This window comes from Ursus maritimus, unplaced genomic scaffold, assembly GCF_017311325.1.
Source record: "Ursus maritimus isolate PB19 unplaced genomic scaffold, ASM1731132v1 scaffold_25, whole genome shotgun sequence".
Taxonomy (NCBI): domain Eukaryota; kingdom Metazoa; phylum Chordata; class Mammalia; order Carnivora; family Ursidae; genus Ursus; species Ursus maritimus.
This window is the reverse complement of record NW_024425008.1, coordinates 4,933,461-4,951,037: the sequence shown is the minus strand read 5'-3', so window position 1 is coordinate 4,951,037 and position 17,577 is coordinate 4,933,461. Positions and strand designations below refer to the sequence as shown.

Genomic DNA, 17,577 nt, shown 5'->3' with positions numbered 1-17,577 from the left:
CCTTCTCGGTTTTCCACCATCCAGAAATTTGGTCGGCGTGCCTCCCAGGCCCTCACCTCTACCCCACCGAGTGTTAAGCACACGGCCAGTAAGTCGGCCTCGGAGGCCTCGCTGTGGCCTGACGCCAGCATCAGCCCTCCCTAACCGCTGTCAACAGCCCTCTACCACAGCATCCGGAGCAGCCCTGTCTGCCGGGATGAAGCACCTCTTTAAATTAAAAAGCCAGTAAGGTTGGCTTAGAAAGCATTTGTCTTGACGCAGATTTGATGCAGTCCGTTGTCCTGTTTTTAGGGTGCCTTAATACCTACAGCAGCCTCTCCAAGAAGGCAGTGCCTGCCCATGCTCTGGACAGAAAACGCAGAGTTGTGTCGCCAAGTGCTGACAGTGCGACCTCAGTCACCACCTCCTCTTGGCCCCACCCAGGAGCTGACTACTGAGTTCTCATATGTGACAGCACCCGCTGTCTCGGTGCCCGAACGGCACAGGCCAACCCCCGCCTTTGCAGGCTTCCATTTCAGCAGGACTCCCGAGAACACCACCACTGCCTAAAACATTTCAACGGCTCGCGCTGAAATACAAAGCAGATTCACTGAGCAGTTGGTACTCGATAAATGTTTATGGGATGAGGGACCGGCTCCCATGGTTATGAGGTGAAGTCAGCACGAGAAAGCAGAGAAGATACTTCAGAGTCGGACGTGAATCTCCATTCTGGTGTACCGGTGATTAGGTCTGCACTGAAGTCCTAGAACAGGCAGACCTGCAAACAGGCCTCGATTTCATCACCCCTCAAATGGAAATAATAGCAAGCGGACCCCTGGGAGGCTGTTGTGAGGGTCGCTAGCAGCTGTGCTTGATGCCGATGGCACTGAGCGCCGTGTGCTGGTCCTGCCCCCTCCCTTCCGGCCTCCGTCTCTCCACCTTCTCTTCCTCTCCCCGAGCGCACTGGGCAGCGAGGCTGCGCCCTTTGCCCTCTGCCTGGCAAACTCCTGGACCTTCCCCAGGGTCAGGGCCATCCCACCTCTGCGAAGCCTCTGCTGACTCCCCACTCTCCCTGCTGTTTCCCTTGCCTCTGGGCTGCCCCCCCCCAGAACTGCTATTCCATCACTGTCCTGACCCATCCACTGTCCCCAGGCTGGGAGCTCCTCGAAGCAGAGAGTGCGTCATGAGCTGAGGCCCAGCAGCACACACAAGTGCGCGCGTGTCTCAGCAGAACTGCCAGAGAGAGAAAGGCCCAGATGCGGTGACACTTCTCAAGGGGGAGAAGGGAGGGCACGTGCGAGGAGACTGACTTCCCGACAGAGCTTCCTCGGCTTTGGAATGCTGCCCGTGAGTCCCCAGTGTACCTGGTCTGGCCCCTCACTAGCCCCGGGGAACTCCGTGCCATGCCCACAGTCGCTGGAGTCCTTCATCTGTCACTACACGGCCCACATTCAGGTGACGGTGTCAGTATTTAGACACCGCAGCTGGATCTAGGGGGTCTGTCGTGTAGTCAACTTGCCCATTAACAGGAAGTCGATGTCCCAGTGGTTCTAGAAGCCACAGCCACTAATTCACTTTACAGGAATGGTAAGCCCACACGAGAGCAAAGACTTCAGAGCCGATGGTAGCATTTCTGATGCAGACGTTGTCAAATACAAACTGGCTGATTAATTTTAAATGATTTCACAGCATTTAAAGAAAAAACATGAGGCTGACACAAAGATTTTAAAACTCATTAGACTCGGTCTTGAAATCCCGGATATATTTAAATTGAAAGCTGCTCTTCTGACAGCTTTTCCTTCAGACGTGCCATTGTGTGCGCGCCACTGCGGTTAAGGTTGGGCGAGCACTTCCATTAAAACCTTCGCTTTCACCGGCTTCTACTTTCACAACAAACATTCACTCCGGGCTTGGCTCTTGCATACAAAAGAGTTCTGCTTGAAATATATGTTCCAAAGTACAAAATAAAGCTGTCTGGACGGAAAACTCAGGAACAAGTTTTTTGAGGGGTCTCGGGTGTAAACGAGTTAGAATAAGCTAGAAATTTAGGATCAAACATGTCCTTTCTAAAGCACAGAAGTTATAAATGGAGAGAGGCTGGTAGAGTCAGTCTAAGAGCGAGGGGGAGAAGGTGCATCTAAAGCCAGCGTATTCCAGAAACCTCAGGATCGTCCGTAACTCCCCACGCCCAGTGTGTCACCGGATGCTACCACTTCTACCTCTGAGTACTTCTCAGGCTAGCTGGTCTTCTGGTCTCCCCGCTTCTGGGTTATCTATCGGCAAGCAAGCAAACCCAGGCCGGTGTGGCTCCCCATCCCATGAGGACACAAACCGCAAGGCCTGCTGATGGCCCTCAAGCCAGGCTCCTGCTGCATTTTCAGCCTCGTGCTCTCCCTACTTCCGTCTATCCCTAGCCCCTCTCTGCTGTGCCCTCCATCCCAGCTCCCGTGAACAGGCCTTTCTGTTGCATCTTCTTGTCTTTTACATCCAGGGTAGGAAATTTCCTTCACGACATCGTTGAAGGGCACTCAAACCCAGCCGCTGGTTAATGACACCAAGAGCAAGGCTGGCATTTTAAAAACACATTTATTCCCACTGATATCTCAGCTGCACTTGCAAAGACAGCCTGAGACAGGCTAGACTGTCATTGTGGAAACTGAGGCTCAGGAAGTTTGAGTGATGTGAGCAGGTGTCACAAACAGACTGGCTAAGCCAGAGCCATCTCGTCCCACACCAGCCTGAGCCATAGAAGCTACAGGCACCCTGGGGAAGTTCAGGCATTAGACTTCTGGGACCTGGTCCCCACAAATCTGCGATGACTTCCCTCCATTCCAAGGGCTGTGGCCTCTGCTGGGCTTGGGCTGTCTTCTCAGGCTCCTCTGGATATGCCTTGCTCGCCTCCAAGTCCAGGCCTTCAGTAACAGTATTTCCCTCAACCAGATAATCCTGCCTTTTTTTTTTTAAGATTTTATTTATTTATTTGACAGAGAGAAACAGCCAGCAAGAGAAGGAACACAAGCAGGGGGACTGGGAGAGAAAGAAGCAGGCTGCCAGCAGAGCAGGGGCTCGATCCCAGAACCCTGGGATCGTGACCTGAGCTGAAGGCAGACACTTAATGACTGAGCCAGCCAGACACCCCAAATCCTGCCTTTCAAGCCACAATCATCTGACTGCCCCAGAAATCCTGGAGTGCAGAGAACAGTCACTGCCTCAGTTTACCATTTTTGTTCTTCTATGTTTCCTGCCAACTGAGTCCCTCCCATCTCTACCATAAACTTTGAAAAGGTAAGGCTCTCATATTACTTTTCAATCTCCTTATGGCACCTGCTACTGAACTGGAGACCTAAGCATTCAGTAAAACTCCATTATGATCAGCAAATATTTCAAATAGTTATTTAACTTACTTAAAAAAAGGAAAAAAAAAAACTGTTACTATTTTTTTCCTGACGAGAGTCAATGTAAATAGAGATAAGCACAGCATCCATGCTATGTTTCTGACCACCACTATTTAGAACTCACTTTTTCTTTAAAGCTGAAAAAATAGAAGTTGACTTGGGAAAGAAAACTACCCAAATCAAAATACGTGACAAAGCCCGAGAGCCCGAGGACTAACAACAAGAGGGGGGCCGAGTGCAACGGCTTTCCAAAAACCACGTCAGACCTAAAGTGCTGATCATTGCAGGGCGCTCTGCTGCGGTCACGTGTGAGGCGGGGGGCGCCCAGTGACCTCCAGGAGGAAACCCTCAGCAAGAGGGTCAGGAGGAACTTACTCGCCTCAGGTGTCTCCAGGTGAACAAGCAGAGCAGAGGGGGAGCGGTTCACTGGAGCGACACAGAGAGCACCTGTGAGGCTCGGCGCAATCAGAAAGCCCTGGCTGGAGAGACTCGCCACGGGACCAAGCAGCGGGAGGGTGTGCATCATCTAAAAGATCCAGTAAGAGGGGGAAGAAAAATGGCCCAGTATCTACCTGCAGAGAACTCTTGGAATCTGAGCACAGAGGCCAGGCGGTGAACCTTGGGTGAAAACGTTAAGTAAACAGGAGAGGGGCGCCTGGGTGGCTCAGTCAGTTGGGGGTCTGTCTTCAGCTCAGGTCATGTTCCTGGGGTCCTGGGATCGAGGCCCGCGTCAGGCTCCCTGCGCAGCATGGAGCCTACTTCTCCCTCTCCCACTCCCTCTCCCCCTGCTCGTGCTTTCTCTGTCTCTCTCAAATAAATAAATAAAATCTTTTAAAGAAAATTTAAATAAAAGCAGAGGATCTGATACATTCTTCCTTCACTGCAAACTTCATCTCTTGGAAGACAAAGGAAGAAAGGATAGGACATGGATGTCCACGACCACAGAAGCCTCAAGCAGAGGCAGGAATGTTCTGTTACACTCGGGACAGTCCTCACTTACGCTAACTCCTCTGATGTCCCATCAAGTTTAGCATGCGTCCCAGCAGGGACAAGAGTGCCAGGGACCTTTGTACAAACCAGAAAAAGCTGCCCAACTGCGAGGATGCAGCTTTGCAGGGACCCAGCTTGGGGAGTGAGAACAGTCTGGACTTTGGCCACACATGGCTTCCGTGTGGAGATCTGGAAGGCAACTGGTTCCCCTGCTCAACGAGCTGTGCTTGAGCCTCCTGTGTGGTGGGCAGTGTGCGGAGAGCAGTGCCACGTGGTGCCCAGGAGAGAAGGGCCTCTGCCCGTGAAGCTCACGCTCCAGAGGAAGAGACAGATAAATCCAAGAGCAAGTCCAGACAGTGACAAGTGCTGTGAGAGAAACAAACAGCATGCTCACTGTGGTGGTTCATTTTACACGGCAACTTGGCTGGGCCGCGGTGCCCTGATATTTGGCTATTCCGGATGTTACCGTCAGGCTGTTTTTGGACGAAACTAACATGTAAATTGGTGCGCTAGGAGTAAAGCAGACAGCCCTACCTAATGTGGGCGGGCCTCATCCACTCAGCGGATGGCCTGAGCAGAGCAGGCTCCCCAGGCAGGAGGGAATCCTATGGGAGAGGGCGTTTGGACTTCAACTGCACATCAGCTCCCCCCAGGGTCTCCCCTGCTGGTGTGTCCTGTAAATTCTAGAGTTACCGGCCTCCACAACTGCATGAGCCAACTCCTTAAAATAAATCTCCTTCTCTACCTATATACACATTCTGTTGGTTCTGTTGCCTTCCTTGAGCCTGGATGGTGAATACCAACAGTGGCCACACGGTGGTTGCAGCCTAAACCATTTAAATCATCAAACATCACACACAGCACAGTTCTGCAGGGAAGGAACGGAGCCTGGGCGGCAACAGAAACCAACAAGAGTGGTCACAAGGGTGTTCACTCATAAGGGCACTTATACCAGGTCTCAGAAACACAAGCAAGTCCTGTCCTCTAGTGTACAGAAAATAAAACCCCAAAATCCTGTCCCAGAGGTGAGGGAATTTACAAATACAGACCTCCGGGAGACTGAGGGGAAAAAAGCAGGTTCCAAGAAAGATTATTTTTGAGGCTTGTATTTAAACTTGTAGGGATTTCACAAAGTTCTATTGATCCCACTAGTGGGAAGAGCCAGGACTGGTAAAGCAGGGCTGGTGGAGGGAAGGAGCTGTAAGAAGGATGGGTCTGCAGACACGGAGGGAAGTGGGACACACAGCCCCCAGGGTGGGTAGGTGGGGCGCACCACGGCATCAATCCTGACTCACCATCGGCAGCTCCGGCCAGCTTTCTCACCTTCAGCCTGCCTCCCCTGGAAAACGGGGTGATGCCCAGCTATGGGGTAACAAGGAGGACTGGAGGAGGCTCGCCAAGCCCCTTGGCCCACCACTGGCACGCAGAGGCATAGGCTCAGTGAACAGCATCTTAGGAGCGAGGTCCCGTCTCTGACCTCGGAGGCTTTAACTTCTCCAGACATGAATTTAACTACCAGCGACCTGGGCCTGGTATTGGGGGTTTCTTCAAAATCTAGTCTGGCTAATTCTGTCTCAGATTCTTAGGGGAAGACACTAGTTCCCGACTCCTCCTCACCACAAGAATAACAGGAGAGAAAGTTCTCATCACAGTGCTTGACACACAGCAGGCACCACCACAAATGCTGATTCTCCTTCCTTCCTGAGTCCTGCCACCAGGGAACACGTATGTAAGATCTTCCCCTGTGGCTCTGTCTGCCGCACCTGTGGCGGGGCCTGTACGAACACGGAGTGCCCAGGTGATACGTAAAGTAGGAGACGGGGACGATCTACGTGCCTGCTTTGTTGGACTGGACGTCTGTCCCTAACCCTGATTAGCAACAATGGAAGATTTCCAAAGGGTCCCAGGATCCCAAGTCAGGTAAGGCAGATGAGAAAGGGAGGGAAGCTGTGGTTCAGGAGGAGGGCTGCCAGTGAGAAGAGTCAGCAGGGACAGGCAAGGGCGGGAGACAGGATGTCACTAGCAAACAGGGCAGACAGGAGGTGCCGAATCTGTATGTTGAGAACATCTACAGGCGGACACGGAGCACGGGGCTGCCAAGCCTCCCCCTGCACAGACGTAGCACTAAATGTCCTCCGGCGACGTCCTCCCTCAGCTGATGAGACAGGACTACCACCAGGACATCGGGCCCACTCTCCCCAGTTAGAACCATGAATACAGAGAAAAAGTATTTCATTTCTTGAGCTCCCCAAAGGCTGCTGAAACTTAAGCTGGAAAAAAACAGAGGAAACAAGGACCACTCACTGGATTCCGGAAGGTGAAGTCCATACCCATCTGCCCTGCTCTAACGGTATGCCAAACAAGTGAACACAGTTAAAAACACCAATTAGGTTTTTTAATGACATTATCTGCAGACTTCATTCATGAAAACGATGAAAATCACATACATGTTTAGAATGAATAATTCACAAAATCAGAGAGCTTATGTAAGGACACAATAAGGACAACACTCTTGCACATTTAACACAAATTAAATAATGGTCAAGGTCAGCTACTGGGAACAAGCAAGGACACGGGTCAGGACGTTTCAGCGAGACAGCCAGAGGCTCTAACAAAGACTGGAAGGGCACTGGAAACTCTCCAGAGAATATGCAAGCTGCACTGATTGCCTAAGCTCCAGTGTTTTCGCATTTTTCACATCATTAAAAATGGAATCAGTAAGGATAACAATAAAGACAGGACTGCCAGCTTCCTCGCAGCTTGCAGGGAAAGCCACAGGCAGAGGCGTGGGGTCCTCTGAGGGAGCCTCTCCCACCTCTGTACAGCGTGACACAGGCTGGGTGGAGAGGCATCTTTCTGCAGCTGTGAAAAGCGGCCCACAGGTGAGCCCTGTGCAGACTCCTGCCCTAGGCCCAACCAGCAGCGGCCTCAGTCAGCAGGCCACACCCAGCCTTCTGTAGGAGTCCAAGGGAGGTTTGAAACAAGACTGCTCTGTCCTTAAAACCAGACCACTTCTTTGTCCCAAAATGAAGATCAGAAACAACTTCAGATTCAAGGACACAGGCGTGGGGCTAGCAGGCCCGCTGTGACACCAGCCCAGAGCGTGGACACCCTTAAGCTCTGGGCAGCTGCCCCACACCTGGGTCCTGCAGCTGTAAAGGGAGAACGACCAGCCCCTCACAGGTAACTGGAAGGATTACAGCCCTGCGAAGAGATGACCAGATACGAGATGGGCTGGGCTCTGGGTTTCCTGCCATGTGTTCAGGAGCCCCTCCGACCCGCCCCAGCCTGGCCCTGCCTCCTTGGGCCAGTCCCACGAGGCACACAGCACAGAAACTATTTACCTGACAGGAAAAGGCCCCGGTCAACTCAGATGAGCAATCTGCAAACGGAAATCATCCTTTCTCTCTGCATCCCACAGCCTCTACCCAGTCCGTTACCACGGCAGCCAAGGAATAAATATGGACTCGCTGCTCCTGCACCCAACACCTTGAAACCCGTCAATCAGCCTCCTCTGTCCTCACTGTCACCGTCACCTCTGACTCTGGTCCTTCCCTCTTCACTTCTGCAGCTATTCACAGATGTGGCATTACCATGAAGTTGGCTGCGAACAAAAATGTCCCATTTGGAACACGTGTGCCTCCGAGAAAAAACATGTAAGTGGGGACAAGGTCAGGAGGATGGAATCTAGGAAGCGGTGTGGTTCCACGGCCACACTTCCAACTTTGTTCTATGTGTGCAACTTTTCTGTAAGCCTAAAAGTCCATTCCAGAACAAAATATTTAAAAATAAAATCTCTGGGGGCGCCTGGGTGGCTCAGTCTGTTGAGTGTCCGACTCTTCATTTTGGCTCAGGTCATGAGCTCAGGGTCCTGGGATCGACCGAACCCTCATCGGGCTCCACACTCAGCAAGGAGTTTGTTTATCCCTCTCCCTGCTCCTCCGTCCCTCGTGCTATCTCTAAAATAAATAAATAAAATCTTGGAAAAAAAAAAAAAGAAAAGAAAAGGAAAAGAAAATCTCTGTATCGCCAGAGATCCGGGTGTGCCCCCTCATACATACACACACACACACACACACACACACACACACACACACAGAGACGCTCAACAAGTATTAGTTGAAAAATGCAACAATCAAGAGGGCACACAGGTTAAAGACAAAAGACAGGGCAGTAAACCCAAGGTCAGGAGGAGGCGGTGGGTTGGTGTACCTGAGAAGGAAGACTCTTAGCAGCTTTCCAGGTGGAGGGGCAGGACCAACAGCAGGAGAAGCTGACCACGGAGAGCCCCACGCCACCTGCGACCACAACCTGTGCCCAAACTGGCAGGCGCCTGACCACGGCCTCTGCTGCCCGAGGAGACAGGTACAGGATACACACGCATGCTCTCCCTCACGGCGCTGCGCCAGCACACGTCACGTGCACGGAGGTCCACCGACAGCTCTGCATGGTGAGGCTCTGCGTGTCGGGGTCTTCAGAGTAAGCTAGTGCCCAGAGCCTCGTACTCTAACCGGACACTCAGCCCTGAAGCAGATTCTATGCGTAGATGGGAGCTTCCGGAAAACATAGGCTAAATCTATCTGGCAACTCCCGTCTTGTGCTATTCTTGTGTGCCTCCGTCAGAGACACGTTAGAACAGCGAGAAACGGGAGGAGCAACTGTTTGCATTTAGCCACAACGGCCACGGGATGCCAAGAACCAAGCGTGACACCTTCCTCTGCCTCTTGGTGGGCTCTGTTTTCAGCCAGGTTGTAAGTACGACTGCTCGAATCTTCTGCCACTACAGCCCTGGCTAGGTAGGAGAAGCGGCCTGTTCGAGTAGAGCCAACTTAGGACGGCGGGACTCCGTCTTAAAGCATGAGGCACAGAGTGGAAGCTCGCTCAACTGAGACTCACGGCAGTTCACCCACAAGTGGGTTTCTCCCTCTCCATCCCTTCTGCTGAACGTCTGATCGACACAAAAGACAAAACCCAGGTAAGGCGGGACAAATCATGCAAATTAAGACATCAGTGGAGAAACAGTCATCGTACAGATACGTCTCTATGCTACTAAACCTTACACAGTGCGTTTCCTTACACGAGCGCCACGTCCAAGCTCAGCAACATAGGAAAACGTGCATGTCCGCGGACAGCTCTTGACCTCGGGATAAGGTGGCATCCCACGCGGCAGTGCCTGGTCCGCGAGATGGGACTACAAATTAAACAGACTGTTCATTCACGGGATCTGTTCATTTGTTTTTCACTGGCACAGGTGAACGATACGTGGACTGTGGTTCATCTGTGTTAAGTCAGGTCAAATCTGATAGGATTTCTTCACCTTCACACAATTACAGTGCTTCCGAGTTGGGTGTAAGCCAAATCTTACTTGCCCGCTGATTTCTACCACAAAATTGGTCCCATATTTCCAGGCAGAAGTCTCAACTTGGCGCTGAACCTTGGAACGTCCTGGTGTGCTAAGTGCACTCTTACAGGTTCAAAACTCTGCAGCGGTTTTAAATGCCAAGTTCTGCCTTCCACCATTAATCCTCTCTTCTGCGCTGGTCCCCGCTTCACAAACTGACAGATATTTTACCACCACTTAGGGTTCTCAATCCACACAAGTCTTTTCCAGGATCTGGCTGAGCCACGGTTCCTAATTTAGCTCCTGGAGTCTGGGTGTTGACATTTCTCCACTGTTAAGCTGCAGTATAAGATTTCACCAGCAGGTGCTCTATCTTCATACAGCAAATCCCCTGCTCTACACATTTCCTGAGCCTGAGGCTCCTGGTTACACACTATGGTCCGCCGCACACCGAAAGGAAACCCTGTATCCTGAGTATCTCAAGAACACAACGTAAATATAACATAAAAACGGAAAAGGTCCTAAAGCCCAAGCCCCTTCTCTATACATGAGAACCAGCAGAGGCTCAGAAAGATTTCTGAACACACTCTGTAAAGCAAGTGAAAGACAGAGTCACCTGAACTAACACCTGGCCGCTCTAAAAAACCCTGGACTATGAAAATACTCTAGGAGAAAAGAGCATGGGAAATCATTTTTCTAGTTTTTAGTCAGCAACAACCAAAGGGAGAGAAAGACAAACATGAAAATACAAAATGCGATGCAGAGAAATCTACCTAAAGGAATTCACAATGACTAGAAGTTAGTACTAATGCTACTTTTCTTTTAGAATAAACATTCTAGCACCTGAAGCAAGATGTAAGGTTGAAGTGACTATAACCCTTTTCCACGCCCTTCTCCCAGGGACTGGGGATCACCAGTGTAGACACACGGAACCAAGTCGTGCTTGCACTCACACTGCTGGTGTGCCCGGAGATAGTGGCTAAGAGCTGTGACCTTCAAGCCAGCAGTCAGCTCAGAAGAAAAATAATGGGTTCAGTACCAATGCCCAGCCCCAGGAAAATGACTTTAAATGGGAAGTCATAACTAAAAACTGCAAATCATGTTCTGGAATTGGGACCCCCTCAAATGGTTCGTAAGCATCTGTGATAGAGGACATGCATACATTTCTCCGGGAAGAGGGGCCCCGTGACCCTGAAAAGGTTAAGAGCCACAATACCCCACAAAGCAAAACTGAGGGCAGGTCACTGCAATAAAGACATTAAATACGAATGATGCAACACTGCTCACTCTCTCTTCCCGAGTGGCGGCGCACGGACGGACGGAGTGATCGACTGAAACGGAGCAAAAGCCTGACAGCTGATCCTGGAACAGCATGAGACAGACGTAGGGTTTGGTGCCGAGCTGAGGAAACCTGACCTACAAAATAACGGCAGTCCAACGCTAACTTTTGTGTTTACACTAGATCGTTATCAAAGATTCCACGAGCAATGAGAAACATTCTACAACCAGAAAAGCAGTTGGTCTTAAACTCTAATTTTGAAAAAGATAACTTTTGCTTGAGTCCATTTTTCTTGGTCAGGAACACCTGTGCAAAGCCCTTCCCCTCCCCAGCCTGGATCGCCCTGTCAGGCTGCCTGTGCTCCCACTCCGACCGGCGCTTCAATTAAACCGCTGACTAGGAAATTTCCTACAAAATCTTGTTAGGATGTATTTTCAGTTTGTAACAATTCCTTTCTACTAATGGGAAGTGAGTGCCCCATGCTCTTCTGAAAAAGGACCACACCTGGACAGACCACGATGTCGGGGTAACAGTGTTTACTACAGGCGAAGCCGGAACGGGGGCCCCCCTGGCACACACAGGGGCAGGTATGGTCCCGGAAGAAACCGGGCTGTTTTCCTACAATGCCAACCTGACTTGACAGTATGTCACTGAACATGGTTTTTAAAACTAGAGCAAACATAAACATTTGCACGAACTGTTAATAATTTAAAACATTAAACTGAAGCCAACAACAATAATGACAAAAGCACAAGATTCTGAAGCAATTCTGAGCCTGTACTGGGCCACTCTGGGTGGAGACCCTCGTGTTGCAGGAATATGCTTCATTATCCTTGGCGGCGAGGGTGTTCAAATAGGGAAGGTTAAGACACACTAATGTAAGACCCTGCAGGCACAGGGGGGAGAAGCCACGTAAAACAATAAAAAACTAAAACAACTGAGTGACATGGCCTGAAGGAACAAGACACAGAGCAGTAACCCGAATCGAGAGCTCCTACGGCAAACACTGCTGTCATCAAGGGCCACACCGATGTCAACTCATTTGGTCCACTCCGCAACCTTGGAGTCGGGCGCTGTATGATCCCATTTTACAGATAAGGAAACAGAAGGCACAGAGACATGCCCCAAATGGCACAGCTCTCAGGGTGCTACGAGGATTCGGACCCTGGCAGGCCAGCTCTGGAGCCCACCGCCTCCATGACCACATCACCCCCGTTGAAGTGGCTTCAGTAGAGATGTCCCTCGTGTTTCCCGGAGGAAACTGCACACCTAATGGCCACAGACACAGAGGCCCAGTACCGCACTAGGTGCTCTGATAAACAGCCCAAGCTGGGCTGACGACAGTTCACTGAAATATGGGGCATGTTTTTATCCTACAGGTGAGGAAACCAATCAGAGGGGTAAAGCACCTACAGCTAACCCCCAAATAATGCAGGGGATGCGGTGCTGACCCCACCCAGTCAAAAATCTACATAAAACTTTCGAATCCCCAAAAACTGAACTACCAATAGCCTACTGTTGACCAGAAGTCCTACTGATAATGTAAACAATTTATGGGTATTACACCCATTATATTCTGTATTCTCACAATAAAGAGAGAGAAAAGAAAATGTTATCAAGGGAATCATAAGAGTAAATACATTTACAACATTGCACCATACTTATTGAAAATGACTGTGTATGAGTGGACCCATACCACTTAAACCCGTGTTGTTCAAGGGTCAACTGTAGTTCCAAATAATTCCAAATTATATTTAAGTAGCAAGTGAGATATGGAATCTGGGTTTCAACTCGGGTTCATCTCACTACGAAGCCTGAGTTCTTGCTGCTCAGTCGGGCCCTAGGCATCCAACCAGTCAGGAATGATGGTGATCTCTGACATCATGTCAGTACCTGAGACCCTTTGTTCTATATATAACCACAAAGCAAGAGTTCTCAACCTTAGCACTACTGACATTTTGGGTTGGAAAATTCCGTTTGGGGGCTGTCCTGTACATCGCAGGAAGTTTAGCGGCATCCCCACTGCCACATATCGGGGACAGCAGCCCTGGAGTTAATTCTTGAACAATTGAGAAAAGGGAGAGTCGAGGGCACAGACACTCCCCAGTCTCAGCTCTGGAGGGAACCATGACACTGACTCTGACTCATCTCACTGTGGTTCGACCGGAAAGGAAGATAATGCCGGCTGAACTGCCAAAACACAGAAAGGAGTAACCAGGAGTGATTCAAACATTCACAACCTGACGAAGTTTTTATAGGACACTTTCACTTGAAACTAGTTAGAATTAATATAATACACAGCACATTCTGAAAGACACAAAGAACTCAGCACTCTATGTTAGTAAATTAACTGTCACTATGATTTAGTAGAATACATGTCAATATATAGATGAAGAACCCAGAAAGGGCCTTTCACTTTCTCGGAAAATTTATACACAGAGCACCTTTTTGCATTAGAAAGATTTTGTAGCTTCTAAAGTTCTATTGTAATCTTTCCTTCTCAGAAAAGCTCACACTTCCCTAACTTAGGAACAAGGGCTGCTTATATTAACACGGGCCGCTGATGAAGTCAGATACATTCAAACCATACTTCGGGGATATTTCTGTACAAAAACAGACAGTGAACTAGAATTAGAATGCCTTTTACCTTAAAAAGCACGATGGTTAAGTATGTGTAATAAAATGTGAAGTGGGACATTCACGCCATCGATTCCCCTTTCTTCCACACTCTGTTAAACGTACATTTGAACAGTGCCCAGCCACTCACCTGGATGACTTTATAGAAGTAGGCGTACTGCCGAGCCGTGTTCTTGTATTGGCTGAAGACGTCATGGATGGCTTGTGTGGACTGGAGGTCCCGAACTTCGTCCTCCTCAAAGTAGAGAGGAGTGTCATATTCGCTGGGGAGGGTCTGAATGTAGGGCTGCCAGAAAGAGTTAGGGTCGGCTCGCTCACACAGCAGGTGAAAGGCCAGTGTGATATTTCCCATAGCTTGAAGAATCCGGTCTTGAGAATATAAAGGTCCTGAATTAACCCAGAAGTTAACAGCATAAGTTCCAAAAAGCGCCTTAAAAAGCATTCATTCAAAATATATATTAAAGTTACAGAAATAATTGGAAAGTTTTGTAATATGCAAAGTAACATGCACCTTTCTTCTGACATTGTCCTACTATGTCAGATTACAAGCATACAAAACAATGTGACTTTGGCGGAACATCTCACTAGTTTGAGAAAACATCCAGATATGGTCCTTAGTGCCACAAAATAAAATTTCTTATTTTTATCATTTGCACTTTGCCTTGAACAGTCAGAAATTATTCTCACCCAACACTGAATTTTTAGCAGATTCGACAGTCATTAGTAATTTTCGTGGAACCCATAAAAATAATTCTTCTGCCTAGGAGGAAAAAATAAGAAAATCATATAATCATCAAAACATGTCACAGTCTTCAACCCCTTCATCTGTGGTCAGAAAGCCAATCGTGCAATCACACATGAAATACTGTTTAAGGTTGTATGTTAGCACTTCATTTCTAACGATCAAATGTATTTTTAAACGTAAATATTTGTGGTATACTTAGATAAGTAGAAGCAGGGTTTAAAATCCTACTTCTAATACAAAAACTAACCATATACATTGGGAAAACAGATTTTAAAAACGGGACTTTCAATTTTAATCTGAAGCAAACATAGCCATTTGGAGTGGAGCACAAAACTGTTAATTCTTTGCTGCACTTATGTTTTTAAGTTCAAAAAGCAAAACAAAACAAAATTTCTATCTCCAACAAAAACTTGAACGTGTCGATGTGGACTGCTCTTGCTGTTGTATTTCCGAAGCCAAGGGACATTCCTTCCTCGACATGTTTGTCTTTAAGGCACAATGGTTACCAGCAAAAGCACAAGTCCCTAGGACATGTTTTGGTTTACTGAGTTTTTTCCCCCAAAATATTGTCTCCTTTTTTCCCAGTATGCAGGTGTCTTTTTGGTATGTGCTGTATATGAGCCTATACTGCTTAAAACACGCAGAGCAGCACCCTGCCCTGATTGTGGTGACGGTATCACGGTGTGGGCGCACGTCCAACGCATCACTATGACCACACGGAATATGCAGTTTCTGTTTATCAATTATACCTCAATAAAGCTTAAGAAATGCACACGGTGCAGACAGACCACAACTAAGACATCTGGGGCAGCATCCACACGAATGATGCTTCTCTGATAACACGAGAAGAACATGTGACATCCCGGTTACTCTTGCCTTCTGCCGATGTCTACCATTTGGATTCTGTTTATGTGTGTCTCTTCCCCTACTATATTTTAACGTCATGAAGGAAGAGACCTCGGTTTTTTTGGAAGGCTGGCATAATAATGACCAAGGTACTATTCACATACTAGACATTTAACAGGTATCTAATACACTGGTATATGGTTTATCAACATATCAATGAAAAGTTAACTACAACTTGACCAAAAACCTTGCCTGAGGTTTGAGGGGGCCCGAATAAATAACACTCATTTCCTCCATCCAAGTTCTGAACCCACTGAGAGAGACACAAGACTACAACAGATGGTCACCCAAAATATCACCTACTGAATCCCAGAATTAGACAGACTCCCCCACCTAGTTACAGGCAGAACCGGAGCCCCACGGGCCTCCCCACGTGTGGCCTGCCCTGTAAAGCACACACAGTGGAGCGAGCACAAGGGATGCATATTGGCAACCGGCTCCCACCAAGACACGGGCCAAGACCAGGTCCTTCTCCCCAAATCGTCGAACAAAATAAGTTATGTTTCCTCTCTAAGAGAGGCACAAGTGAGGGGCAGAGAGAGGCTGGGAATGTCAGGGTGCTGCTGCTCCCCTCATCTGGAAGGAAAGACCCAGAGCAGAGGAAACGCATTTGTCCCTTAGCAGACAAATACTGCTCTTCTTCTTTCCCTTTCAGCTCTGGGGGCACAGTGTCAGTAGGTGGCACTGCCAACCACTCAGTTACCGCCCCCCCCCCAGAAAACCAGTAAGTACCCTGGACATGGCCCATCCTCCTCCCCAAGCCACCCACCTCCACATACACTCTGTCACAGGGCCTGTGTGCTCCCCCTCCTAACCTCCTGAGTCCACATCCTTCTCTTGAAGTCTCAGAATCCTTTGAGGCATGTTCTGTGGTCTCGTTAACAGAGGCTCTGAAACATGAACCAACTTGCCCCAGGTCACTGGTTAGCAGCACGGCTCCCAGGGAGGACAGACCGGAAGGGGCTGCCTAGAACACGGGTAAGGCTCTTCCAGGCCCCTGGTCAGCCTGGGGACCCCGCAGCAGGAAGCGGAGCGCTGAGAGCACACTGCCTATTTGCCTACGAGGTCAGAATCAGCCCAGACACCTGTCTCCAAGTCCCATGCCCGCTCCGCAGCACAATCCAAACACACTGAGGACCCCGGACCAAATGATCAAAACTCACCTTGATGTCTCTCGTCGCTCTCAAACCAAAGCCCTCTTCTTTGAAGTTGACCATTTCAAAACCCTCAACAGAGGCTCCATTTTCAGAGGCCCACTTCATTAGGTCAGGGAAGTAATCTTCTCTTTTTCCATCAAAAGTAACGGACAGACCTGTTTCATGTGTCAGAAAACAAGAGCTACATTTAGGACCCGTATCATTCTTTCTGCTCTTAGAAACTGAAAAATATACACTGGAAATAGTGGTAACGCTCCAATCTTGAAATCAAAACTCATCACCAAGTAACGAGACTTACGGGGCTGACCGTTTTGCAATGTATGTAATTGTACACCTGAAACTAATACGATATTGTGTGGCAGTTAAGCTTTAATTTTTAAAAAAATCTTAAAAAGAAAAGCTTAAAAAATAAATTGGTTTAAAAAGTGTTTAAATAAGTTGGAATGGGCTGAAATCATAAAATTTTCTCTCATTACAACATAATCAAATTAGAAATCAACAAAAGAAAAAATCTTGAAAATTCCCAAATATTCTGAAATTAAACAGAACACTTCTATGTAACCCACAGGCAAAAGGCGAAAACACAAGGAAAGAAAAACAACAACAACAACAAAACGAATCACCAAACAGTCACAGCGCGTATCCTAACTAGCGGCAGAAAGGCGAATTACAATCCTAAACCCCCGGCGGTTGCGGAGAAGTGTTTGCTGAGCCCAGGAGGTAGGACTGCTGACTGCTGGGCTCTGTGAAGGGATGCGGTAGAAAGGGGAGGGCTCCACCACCTCACACTTAACAGCAGCTCCCCCGTTAAGTCAGTGTGCCGTGTCTCACAGGCAGCTTTGCTTAACAAAATTCCCAGGAAAACAGCAATCAGCAGCTGGCACACGCACAGGGGGCATGTGTAAGGATGGGCCCCACAGGCCTGATTCTAAGAGCACAGAACTGGACAGCTCTGCAACCGAATTCTGTTGAACAGTTTGAATGAGTTGGATCATATGTACCTACAAATAAAACAATACAACACCATATTTTTAAAAATTCAGGTGCTCTGGGGCGCCCAGGTGGCTCAGCCAGTTAAGCGTCTGACTCTTGGTTTTGGCTCAGGTCATGATCTCGGGGTCCTGAGATGGAACCTCATTTTGGGCTCC

The 17,577-nt window shown here is 48.7% G+C and overlaps 1 protein-coding gene across 2 annotated transcripts in view; it reads right to left on the bottom strand.

Annotated features, from left to right (window-relative positions):
- The window catches only part of SETD3 (SET domain containing 3, actin histidine methyltransferase), a 79,686-nt gene that overhangs the window by 44,057 nt on the left and 18,052 nt on the right, over positions 1 to 17,577 (bottom strand). For both annotated transcript variants that reach the window (XM_040641445.1, XM_040641446.1), the window contains exons 4-6: positions 16,436 to 16,584; positions 14,309 to 14,381; positions 13,752 to 14,008 (exon numbers count right to left, since the gene is read on the bottom strand). In XM_040641445.1, coding sequence (XP_040497379.1) covers positions 13,752 to 14,008; positions 14,309 to 14,381; positions 16,436 to 16,584 — 479 coding nt within the window. The remainder of the gene's footprint in view (positions 1 to 13,751; positions 14,009 to 14,308; positions 14,382 to 16,435; positions 16,585 to 17,577) is intronic.